This window comes from Bos javanicus, chromosome 1 (genome assembly GCF_032452875.1).
Source record: "Bos javanicus breed banteng chromosome 1, ARS-OSU_banteng_1.0, whole genome shotgun sequence".
Lineage (NCBI taxonomy): Eukaryota > Metazoa > Chordata > Mammalia > Artiodactyla > Bovidae > Bos > Bos javanicus.
This window is the reverse complement of record NC_083868.1, coordinates 67,334,406-67,346,989: the sequence shown is the minus strand read 5'-3', so window position 1 is coordinate 67,346,989 and position 12,584 is coordinate 67,334,406. Positions and strand designations below refer to the sequence as shown.

At 37.6% G+C, this 12,584-nt stretch overlaps 1 protein-coding gene across 2 annotated transcripts in view; it reads left to right on the top strand.

Annotated features, from left to right (window-relative positions):
• HSPBAP1 (HSPB1 associated protein 1) overlaps positions 1-12,584 on the top strand; it is a 56,013-nt gene that overhangs the window by 18,884 nt on the left and 24,545 nt on the right. For both annotated transcript variants that reach the window (XM_061406631.1, XM_061406719.1), the window contains one exon: positions 289-474. In XM_061406631.1, coding sequence (XP_061262615.1) covers positions 289-474 — 186 coding nt within the window. The remainder of the gene's footprint in view (positions 1-288; positions 475-12,584) is intronic.

Below are 12,584 nucleotides of genomic sequence, written 5' to 3'. Positions count from 1 at the left end.
CATCTTTTAAAATGTGTGTCATACTTGGAAAGCCTTTAAAAAATTTTTTTGACATTGAAAATTGTAAATATTTTCCAACATCTACAATTTAATATTTAAGAAAATTCACTGAATAATTATGGCTTTTGGGGCCCAAATATTTATGTAAACAGTTAGAAGTACAGTGTAAATGCAGTACAATTACACCAAAAGATTTGCCATAGTAGAAACAATAGTAGCTGTTTATACTTCGTATTTTCTTAAATAACTTTTTAGTTGTCTATATAGTTCTCTTATTTCTCTCCCTAGGTAAACATGTCAAACCTTTTACACCAGAGAAAGCAAAAGAAATCATAATGTGTTTACAACAACCTGCAGTCTTCTATAACATGGTTTTTGATTGGCCGGCACAACACTGGACTGCGAAACATCTTTCTGAGGTCCTTCATGGCAAGCAGATACGATTTAGGATGGGAACGAAAAGCACGGACACAGGTAGGACTACCAGGAATCGTCATCATAATGTCTCTTCATAACGTTCCCATATCTCAGCCATGGTTTCTTTATCTCTGGAGAATCCTTTATTTCTAACCCTCTTTTTGACCATTTGCAGATGGGGAAACTTTATTAGAAGTTTTCAAAGGAAAATTTAAGACTTTTTTTAGGCTAAATAACCTGTAATTTATAACCCCATGTAAAATATATTTGTTCATATTATCATAGTTCATTGATCGTGGTAGACACTTAATAAATATTTGTTAATTGTGCTATTACTTACCTGACTGAAAGAGACCAATACTAATCTGACAGTCCCCTCCATTTTTGTCTCATGTAGAATGTGTCCTTTTATTTGTAACTTCAGTCACTATTTATAGTGCTTAGTCTTGGTGTAATTTTATCTCTCTGCTTTATCAGCCGTCTGACCTCTGTTGTGTTGTATAAATGTGAAACATATGTGAAGCTGTTTTTTTCATCCTCTTAAGCAACTAGATTTTGCCAGCCCCCCTTTTTTCCCTGAAGACTTGTAACTGATTCTTTTTGCCTTACAGTCAGAGAAAGCAATTACCATTACTCTGAAAATAGTTAATTTAAAGGGAAAAAAAAAAAAAAACAGTTCAGGTTAGAAATGTTCCTAATCTAAAGAAGTCCATGATCATGGTCTGGCTTCAGAATATGTGTGTATCTTCTATTTAAATATGGACAGATTTGATGGTCTAGAAATTCATAATGTTTTAAGCATTGCTGTGAAGTGGCTCTGTGAAGATATTAAGGATATCTATTAATAACCCCAAAGGAACTAAAAAATGCTCAGTTTCTCTTCCAGCTTCTCTAAGCTTCTTTCTCTCATGTATATCTCATAAAACTACTGGGTTTTTGGTGTCTAGGACCCCTTTATACTTCAGTGACAGGTAGAGCAGTATTAACATAAACTCTTTGGCTCCTCATTGTGGTTCATTGTATTTTTAAATTAAATGCTAGACCAGCAGCAGCCATGTGAAAATCAGCCTGTGCTCTTGTTTTCTTGATTTTAGTCACATAAATCTTGCACTCACTGAAGTTTCTGTTAAAAAGTAATTTGAAGAAAAATAGAAATTTTAATTTTTTTCACCTCCTGGTTAGACTCCAAATACTACTACTAATATCTATTGACAACTATTGTGTCAGACACTGTTCTGAGTGCTTTATACATATTAACTCTCTTAATCTTCTTCAAGCCCACTTAGAGTGGAACTATTATTATTCTGTTTTACAGAAGAACTAAAAGTAATTTGACATTTTAAACTTAGTACTCATGCAGAAAAGAAAAAGGGAAGCAGAAGGTCTCGTAGAAAGATAATCTGTTCTTTGGACAAAATTCATGTAAAATCCACCACTTAAAAGTACACAATTCAGTGCTTTTAGCATCTTCATAATTTTGTGCAATCACCACCACTATCTAATTCCAGAACATTTTCATCACACTGCAGAGAAATCTGGTTCCCACTGGTGGTCACTCTTCATTCACACCCTTCTCCACCCCTGGCAACCACTAATCTACTTTCCTGTTTTTATAGATTTGCCTGTTCTGGACATATAAAAATGGAATTGTTTGGTTGTGGCCTTTTGTGTCTAGCTTTTTTTCATGTAGCATGTTTTTAAAATTTACCCATGTTGTAGCATGTATTTGTATTTTCTTTTTATTGCTGAATAATGGGCTAGAGGAAGCACAAGCTGGAATCAAGATTGCCAGGAGAAATATCAATAACCTCAGATATGCAGATGACACCACCCTTATGGCAGAAAGTGAAGAACTAAAGAGCCTCTTGATGAAAGTGAAAGAGGAGAGTGAAAAAGTTGGCTTAAAGCTCAACGTTCAGAAAACTAAGATCATGGCAACCAGTCCCATCACTTCATGGCAGATAGATGGGGAAACAGTGGCTGACTTTATTTTTCTGGGCTCCAAAATCACAGCAGATGGTGACTGCAGCCATGAAATTAAAAGACACTTACTCCTTGGAAGGAAAGTTATGACCAACCTAGACAGCATATTAAAAAGCAGAGACATTACTTTGCCAACAAAAGTCTGTCTACTCAGAGCTATGGTTTTCCCAGTAGTCATGTATAGATGTGAGAGTTGGACTATAAAAAAAGCTGAGCACAGAAGAATTGATGCTTTTGAACTGTGGTGTTGGAGAAGACTCTTGAGAGTCCCTTGGACTGCAAGGAGATCCAACCAGTCCATCCTAAAGGAGATCAGTCCTGGGTGTTCATTGGAAGGACTGATGTTGAAGCTGAAACTCCAAAACTTTGGCCACCTGATGTGAAGAACTGACTCTTTTGAAAAGACCCTGATGCTGGGAAAGATTGAGGGCAAGAGGAGAAGGGGATGACAGAGGATGAGATAGTTGGATGGCATCATTGACTCGATGGACATGGCTTTGGATGGACTCTGGGAGTTGGTGATGGACAGGGAGGCCTGGCATGCTGCGGTTCATGGGGTTGCAAAGAGGCAGACACAACTGAGCGACTGAACTGAACTGAACATTCCTTTATGGATAAACAGTGTCGGTCCGTTCATCAATTGATGGATGTTTGGGTTATTTCCACTTTTTCACTGTTACGAATAATGCTACTATGAACATTTATGTACAAGTTTTTGTGTGGACATATGTTTTCCCTTCTCTTGTGTTAAACCTAGAAGTGTAACTGCCCAGTCATACAGCAACTATGTTTAACTTTTGAGGAACTGCAAAACTGTTTTCCAAAACAGCTGAACCATTTTACATTCCCACCCCAGTGTGTGAATGGTCTAGTTTCTCTCCATCCTTGCCAATACTTATTTCATTTTTCATTCTGGCTATCTAGAGTGTGTAAAGTTTTATCTCATTATAGCTTGATGCATTTCCCTAGTGACTAACGTTGTTGAGCACCTTCCTATGGTCTTATTGACCATTTGTATATCTGATTTGGAGAAATGGCTATTCAAGTCCTTTGCTTGTTTTCTAATTGAGATGGTTTTTGTTTGTATGTGCTTTTGTTTGTTTTGTCTTTTTGTTCAGTGGTAAAAGAGACCTTCATATATTCTGAATACTAACTCTTTATCAACTATATGACATGCAGATATTTTCTCATGTGGGTTAATAATTTGTTCTTTTTAAGTTATTCTTTTGCATATGAATACACTACTTCCACAAGCACTTTTGGGTCGTGTTCTAAGAGAGCTGATTCAAGTCGGCTCGTGTGGGTTCAAATTTTGCTTGGAGCAATTCAAAGTTAAATGTGTTCATATTCATTATACATTTAGAATAGTGTCTGGCACATAGTTAATGCTCAACAAATGTTATTTTAAAATAGAAATAATTTAAAAATAAAAAATATACCTTCCTCATTTTAGAGAGCACTGGAAAAATGGGAAGACCCAAAGAAAATTAAAAAGACTTATTCATCTGTTACCAAGAGGCAATCACTGATTACATTGTGATGTATATTCAATGCAAGCCTTTTTATATTTAAAAATAAAGTTGTATAAATTTTAACAACCTGCTTTTTTTTCTTAACATATTCTGAGTAGCTTCTTTTGACATTAAATATGATTTTTAAACGGCTACCTAATATTCCATCGTATGCCAGTATCATTGTTGTTATTGTTGTTGTTTAGTCGCTAAGTTGTATTAGACTCTCTTGCAACCCCAGGGAGTGTAGCCTGCCAGGCTCTTCCATCCATGAGACTTCCAAGGCAAGAATACTGGAGTGGGTTGCCGTTTCCTCCTCCAGGGGATCTTCCTGACCCAGAGATCGAACCCATGTCTCTTTGCTCCCGCGTTGGCAGGTGGATTCTTTATCATGAGCCACCAGGGAAACTCCGATAGTATCAGAGTTTTAATTTAGTTTTAAAATTCTAATTTGATTAGATTGCTTAGAGGTTTTAATTTATAAATAAGACTGTAGTGAACATGTTTGAAAGTAAATCCTGCCCAAATTTCTGATTATTTTCCTAGGAGAATGACTGGGCCAAAGGGTATGAGCATTATCACCAGGAGCAGCACTACCTGTGGAACTGCTTACACCAGAAACCTCTGAGTCACGCTGATGGCCTCTCTAAGTGGTGTCTGGTGACTCAGTGAGTTACATCCTAAGTGTCCAGCATCTACCTGCTTCTCACTCCATGGCCATCCTCCAGTTGGGATTACCCTGCTGTCCCTTACCTCCGTGGTTGCAGTAGCCTCATGCCTAGTCCCTCTTCACCTGCTCTCCTCTCACCCCAGCCATTCCTCATAATGAAACCAGAGACAGTTTTTTTAAAAAGAAAAATCTCATCTTCTTTATCTGTTTAGAACCCTTAGATAGCGTCCCATTACCTTTAGGCTAAAGACCAACATTTTTGTTAATGGTTTAAAAAGCTCTGTTTGCCTCCTCTTTCTGAGCTCAGGGCAGATAAGCTTTTAAGATTTTGTGTTTCCAGAGATTTGCTTCTTCTCACGTCAGGGCCTTTGCATGTACAGTCTAGTGGTTCTTCTCTCTTTTCCCACTTCCCCTTACCCCAGCTTTACCTAGTTGGTTCCACTGCTTCCTTCAGATCTCAGCTCAGAGGTCATCTTCTCATGGCAGTCTTTCTGACCACATTCTCCCTCCCTCACCCCCCAAATCAGGTATGACTACCGAGTTAGCTCGGAGCACCTTGTATTTCTTAGTAGCACTTAGCGCAGCTCTGATCACATGGTTAGTTGTGTAAGCAGTTAGCAGTTTAAAGTCTCTCTTTGCCTCAAGAGGGTCCCCTCGTGAGAGCCAGGGCCATGTCTCATCACTGGCTGAACACCTAATATCTGGATAGTCAGACATCTGTGGAGGGAAAGAATAAAAGACCTTTGATACCCGAGGCCAAGTGCTTTGCAGAAGGGTGGTTTACATTTACTCTCCTCTCGGAACATAAAAGGGTACCTGTTTGGCCACTCCTTTGCCCTAACAGAAATTTATGTTTTTAAAAGAATACCTTGTTGATAGGTGAAAAATGAGTGCCTCATAACTTTAGTTAACATTTATTTGTTGGTGTTGTTGAACGTGTATTCATGTTTATTAATAGTTTGTATTTTGTCTGGTAATTTTTCTTTCAGTTATCCTTATTAGGGTTTCAGGTTTTGGGTTTTTTTTTTTTAATAAATAAAGTACTTATATTTAAAGAATACTGTGTTTGTTACTAATGTACTAATTCCCAGTTTATTGTTTGCCTTTTGATTTTGTTTCATATCTTTATAGTAAGATCAAATAATATTTAATTAATATTTTTATTCTTATTTTATTTAGAAATTCCTTCTGTATCTTGACAATAGTAAATGTTCTAATATGTTCTTTTAATAGCTTGATTTCTTTTTCACATTTTTCTCTTTATCCATTGCATATTTATTTTGGTATGCTGTGTTCACTGACTTTTTTCTAAATAGTTAAGTTGGTAATAGCATCTTTATTGTAGTACCATTTACTGAATAATCCCTTCTTTTCCTACCAACTTTGAAACTACCTTTATTATATTACCATATTCTTATATATTTCAGCATCTGTTTTTGGACCACATACTGAACTATCAGTTTTGGGGCCAGTAAAACACTTGCTAAAAACTATTTTTTACAGCTGTTATGTATTTTAATATTTGAAAGAACAACTCATCTTCCCCAGTCACTCTTCTGTTTCAGCATTTTACTAGATACTGGTGGCGCAGTGGTAAAGAATTAACCTGCCAGTGCAGGAGACACAGATTCAATCCCTGGGTTAGGAAGATTCCACTGGAGAAGGAAATGGCAATCTACTCCAGTATTCTTGCCTGGAGAATTCCTTTAGACAGAGAAGCATGGCAGGAACAGTCTGTGGGATCACAAAAAGTTGGATGTAAGTACACATGCATGCATATGCACAATTGAACTTTACTCCTCTAAATGAATCTTAGAAAAAAAAAATGAAACTTAGAGTTAAACAGTGTTCAGTTCAGTTCACTCTATCCATCATGTCTGACTCTTTGCGACTCCATGGACTGCAGCATGCCAGGCCTCCCTGTCCATCACCAACTCCTAAAGTTTACTCAGACTCATGTCCATTGAGTTGGTGATGCCATCCAACCATCTCATCCTCCGTCATCCCCTTCTCCTCTAGCCTTCAATCTTTCGCAGCATCAGGGTCTTTTCAAAAGAGTCAGTTCTTCACATCAGGTGGCCAAAGTTTTGGAGTTTCAGCTTCAGCATCAGTCCTTCCAGTGAATATTCAGGACTGATTTCCTTTAGGATGGACTGGTTGGATCTCCTTGCAGTCCAAGGGACACTCAAGAGTCTTCTCCAACACCACAGTTCAAAAGCATCAATTCTTCTGCACTCAGCTTTCTTTATAGTCCAACTCTCACATCTATACAGGACTACTGGGAAAACCATAGCTCTGAGTAGACAGACCTTTGCTGGCAAAGTAATGTCTCTGCTTTTTAATATGCTGTCTAGGTTGGTCATAACTTTTCTTCCAAGGAGTAAGCTTCTTTTTATTTCATGGCTGCAGTCACCATCTGCAGTGATTTTGGAGCCCCCCAAAACACTGTTTCCATTGTTTTCTTATCTATTTACCATGAAGTGATGGGACTGGATGCCATGATCTTAGTTTTCTGAATGTTGAGTTTTAGCCAACTTTTCACTCTCCTCTTTCACTTTCATCAAGAGGCTCTTTAGTTCTTCTTTGCTTTCTGCCCTAAGGGTGGTGCCATCTGCATATATGAGGTTATTGATATTTCTCCTGGCAATCTTGATTCCAGCTTATGCTTCCTCCAGTCCAGCATTTCTTATGATGTACTCTGCATATAAATTAAATAAACAGGGTGACAATATACAGCCTTGACATACTCCTTTCCTGTTTTGGAACCAGTCTTTTGTTCCATGTCCGTTTCTAACTATTGCTTCTTGACCTGCATACAGATTTCTCAGGAAGCGGATCAGGTGGTCTGTTATTCCCCTCTCTTAAAGAATTTTCCAGTTTGTTGTAATCCACACAGTCAAAGGCTTTGGCATAGTTAATAAAGCAGAAGTAGATATGTTTCTGGAACTCTCTTGCTTTTTCAATGACCCAACCAATGTTGGCAATTTGATCTCTGGTTCCTCTGCCTTTTCTAAAACCAGGTTGAACATCTGGAAGTTCATGGTTCACATACTGTTGAAGCCTGGCTTGGAGAATTTTGAGTATTACTTCGCTAGTGTGAGATGAGTGCAGTTGTGCAGTTTGAGCATTCTTTGGCATTGCCTTTCTTTGGGATTGGAATGAAAACTGACCTTTTCCAGTCCTGTGGCCACTGCTGAGTTTTCCAGCAGTTTGCTGGCATGTTGAGTGCAGTGCTTTCACAGCATCATCTTTTCACTTTTAGTAAACAGTGTATTCACATTAAACAAGACATCTTGCCTGCCCTCAAGCCATCAATCACTGCAGCTACTTCCCCCTTCATAATGGTGCTTCCTCAGGGGCATTAAGAATGGAGAAAAACCGGATCTTGGTCCCAGATAGTTAAGATGCATATCAAATAATTTTTCTTTGTAATTAGCTGTAATCTTTTAAATGTTTAATTACCTGTTTTCCCCTCCCCCCACAAAAATTCTTATATATCCCAGCTCCTCCCTTACCTCTTTGAAACAGTACCTCAGAGCTATTTTAGCAGCTGTTTCCTAGGCTGTATTCCTCAGTAAGATCCTCCGAATAAAATATAACTCACAACTTTTAGGTCATGTGGTTTTTTCTCCTTCAGTCAACAAGATTTTAAAAAAATATTTATTTATCTGCACCAGGCCTTACTTATGGCATGCAAGAACTTTAGTTGCAGCACGTGAGATCTAGTTCCCTGGACCAGAGATTGAACCCAGGCCTCCTGCATTGGGGTCATGGAGTCTTAGTCACTGAATTAACAGGGAAGTCCCCAGTCAAAAGGATTTAAATGAAAATTCTTGCTACCTTGTGACAGTACTGTACAATCCTACACAGGAACATGAAATCTTTGCTTATTAAGTTTTTTTTTTTTTTTTAATCTCAGTAAAAAGATTTGGGTAAAAAAAAGTTTTCATACAAGTCTAAAAATTTCTTCAAATATTATAAATTTTTCATAGCTGTTAGGAAGGAAGTATTTTTGCCTATTCTGTTTTTCTAATTGTGATTGGTACACAAATAAATGCCATTTATTTTTTGTATGTTTATTTTTTAATCTTTAATAGTGTACATAGTTTTTTATCTTGATAGTGTACATAGTTTTTTAGTTTATTCTTGTGGGCTTTTTAGGAAGACAAGTATTTGATCTTACAAGCAACGATAACTTTTTTACCTTTCTGTTGAGCATATTAATTTCTATTTTAGGTCTTGGTTAGAATTTTTCTAGAATGCTTGAAATAATATTTGATTGTAATGTATCTCAGTTTATTTTAGGAAGCAGATTGTGACATCACATCGCTCTTTGAAGCCATTTTGGATTGAATTCATTTGCCGACATATATTCTCAGTGACAACACTGTAACTTAGCTGGCAATAATTTGCCAAGCAGATGTATAAATAAGCCTAAACATTTGTAGATAGGGAGTGGAGTAACAATCAAAAGTCATACTCGGTACCCACATTCCAAATGTTTCTTGCTTGTGAGATGATGAAATCTTAACAAAATGGAAACATACTTGTTTCGGTGCTATGCACAAAAATACTTTAGGACTCCCTTTATAAGAATTAAAGCCTAACTCAACTTTTACACTATTTCCAAATCCTAAAAGCAGTTGAGCTGCTTCTTACCTAAAATTTTGTTAGTAGGATGAAAGTTTCAGCTGCCTGAAATATTAAAGAACAATAACAATCAAATTAGAAAATAACAATTCCATTGCACAGAATAAACTAAGAAAAACAACTGTAGTACCCAGAAAGAAATTGTCATGATGACAGAATGAAAACAGTTCCTTTGGTGCTGCTAATACCAAGAAGGAGTAAAAAGATTCTATGTTGAAATCACTATGTAAATAAGTCTATCGGTTTTGTTCATTTCATTCATTGTAGTTTTCCCTGACATTAACAGTTCTCTGTTACTGTCTTTCCCTGACAGTAACAGTGTAATTTTTGCATTTGTAGGTTTTCATTTTTTCAAGTACAGAACTTGCTGTGACAAAATGATGAGGCTGTAACACAAATGTGCATATGAAAACTGGTCATAACTGAAAAGTCCTCCTCAGTCTACCCCAGAGGCAGGTGGCTCAAGGATGGCTTTAGTATTCAGTTGGATTTGTTGGACTGAATTCTGTGAAGTGAAAACTCACACGACAGTGGAAGGTCTTCAGGCTCACATTGGAGCTTAATGAAATGATTTAGAAATGATTCCAGCACCATGTAGCTTTCTTGTTTGTTTGTTTTTTTAAAAGTGTTTTCCAGTGCTGTTATGGTAAATTCTTGATGATGTTGATGATTAAGAGCTCATATATATTGATGGGTTACTATGTACCAGCCACTGTTCTAAATGTTCCTCAAAAATGATCAAATTTAAACAGTTCTTAAATATGCTGGTTTTTAGATAAATGTCCCTAGTAAAGTTTTCCTGCTTCTCAAAGTCAAGTGACAAATTGATGAAATAGGTGAATTAGGGATGACACACACCCTCCCCTCTATTATTTCTCTGCAGTTCTGAGGCTTTAGGATAAAGAAATGAGGAAAGGTGATTGAGATAATCCTGAACCATTTGGGAGGAAATGGAAGGAACAGATAAAAGCTCTTTGAATACGCTTTTCTTCCTAGTACTAATTCAGCTAGTTTTTAGGTGCCCCAAGTCATGGGATGACAAGGAGTCAGACATGACTTAGCAACTAAACAAGTAAATATATAAGTAAATAGTAGGAAATTACTAGTAATTGTGCCTATGGCAACCTACTCGAGAATTCTTGCCTGAAAAATCCCATTGACAGAGGAACCTGTTGGGCTACAGTCCATGGGATCGCAAAGTTGGAAATGACTGAGCGACTAAGCACAGCACAGTACTAGTAATAGTGCCTAGCTTTTACTAAGTATCTGTCTTGTGTCATGCACTGTGCTGATTGAATTATATGTGTTAGATCTACATTCCCTCTTGAAAGGATTTCATGCTTGCAAAATAGATTGTCATCAGATTACTTGAATATTAACATTCCAGTGTACATTTAGAGTATTCTGCTAACTGCAAAAGAGAAATTATTTCATCACTATTTAGAATAATAATTCTTGTATAAATAAAACAGTTCTACCCGTAGGAACAAACCACTCTGGACACACAGCAGACTTTGCTTCAAGCTTTCCTGATCAACCCTCATCTCCGATCTTTGCCTTTTCCTAGGTTCTCTGTGGCACAGAATTTTGCATCTAATTATATGATGCCTCACATTCCCTGTTATTCTGGTTAAAGTTTTCTTTTTGTCTAAATATATTCTAAATTCAAGAGTATTATCCATTTCTTTTATGTTCCTGGAAACCTGAACACAATACTAGTTACAAATTAGGTACTTAATAAATGATTCTGAAATAAGTGAGTTAATGAATAAATAAACAGACTTTAAATTGCCATTCTCCACTTAATGGACAGATTCTAAGGAGCTCTATATGATAAATGTACAGTATAAAGTCAAAAAGCTTTCAAAAGATAGTGTTGCCATTTTTATTTTTTTAATTTGCAGAAGTAGTTCTCAAACTTTTTAGACTCAGGATTTCTTTATACTTAAAATAATTGAGGGGACTTTCCATTAACTAAAATTCTATGCTCCCAACGCAGGGGGCCCAGGTTCCATCCCTGGTCAGGGAACTAGATCCCACATGCCACAACTAAGACCCGGCACAGCCAAAATAAATAAATAAAAAACGATTGAGTACCCCAGTGAGTGAGCTTTGGCTGATGTAGGTTATATCTCGTGATGGAGAAGGCAATGGCACCCCACTCTTGCCTGGAAAATCCCATGGATGGAGGAGCCTGGTGGGCTGCAGTCCATGGGGTTGCTAAGAGTTGGATACAACTGAGCGACTTCACTTTCACTTTTCACTTTCATGCATTGGAGAAGGAAATGGCAACCCACTCCAGTGTTCTTCCCTGGAGAATCCCAGGGACGGGGAGCCTCGTGGGCTGCCATCTATGGGGTCCCACAGAGTCGGACACGACTGAAATAACTTAGCATTAGCATTAGCATATCTCGTGATACTTACCATTCAGTTCAGTTCAGTTGCTCAGTCGTGTCCTACTTTTTGAGGCCCCATGGACTTGCAGTACGCCAGGCCTCCCTGTCCATCACCAACTCTGGAGTTTACTCAAACTCATGTCCATTGAGTTGGTGATGATATCCAACCATCTCATCCTCTTTCGTCCCCTTCTCTCACCTTCAATCTTTCCCAGCATCAGGAACCTGAACACAATACTAGTTACAAATTAGGTACTTAATAAATGATTCTGAAATAAATGAGTTAATGAATAAATAAACGGACTTTAAATTACTATTACTAATTAAAACCGAGATATGTCTAGTTAAAGAAAAGATAGCTATGAGTTTAAGTTTTATTGGGGGTCTTAATTCCTTAATAGCTCAGTTGTTAAAGAATCCAGCTGCAATTCAGGAGACCCCAGTTCGGTTCCTGGGTCGGGAAGATCTCTGGAGAAGGGAAAGGCTACCCACTCCAGTATTCTGGCCTGGAGAAATTCCATGGACTGGACACGACTGAGCAACTTGCACTTTCTTTCAATGAGCTTTCTTTCTTTCTTCAGCACAGGAGAGAGCCTCTCAGGAGCTCTGAGAAAACTACTCCAAAGAGTAGGGAAGAAGCCTGTATATATATATGAATTTGGGCTAGGGAACATCTGAGTCAAGCAGACATCTTGGTAGTCACAAATAACCAATATATAAAGTTAATGATATTAGTGCTTTTCTTTAGGAAGATGCAAGAATCTGGTCATTGAAGTTCTTCCCATGATATACATCTAACTATCCAAGAGGCCTGCTCGTCCGAAGCACAGAGCACCCTGTTATGGTCTTAATTTCTTCTGTCTGAACTACAGAGTGCTTCATCCTCTTATGGTCTTGGTTTCCTCTGAGAGTACACTGTTAGTCAGTGACTGCAGTGGGTTACCACTTAATCCTTGT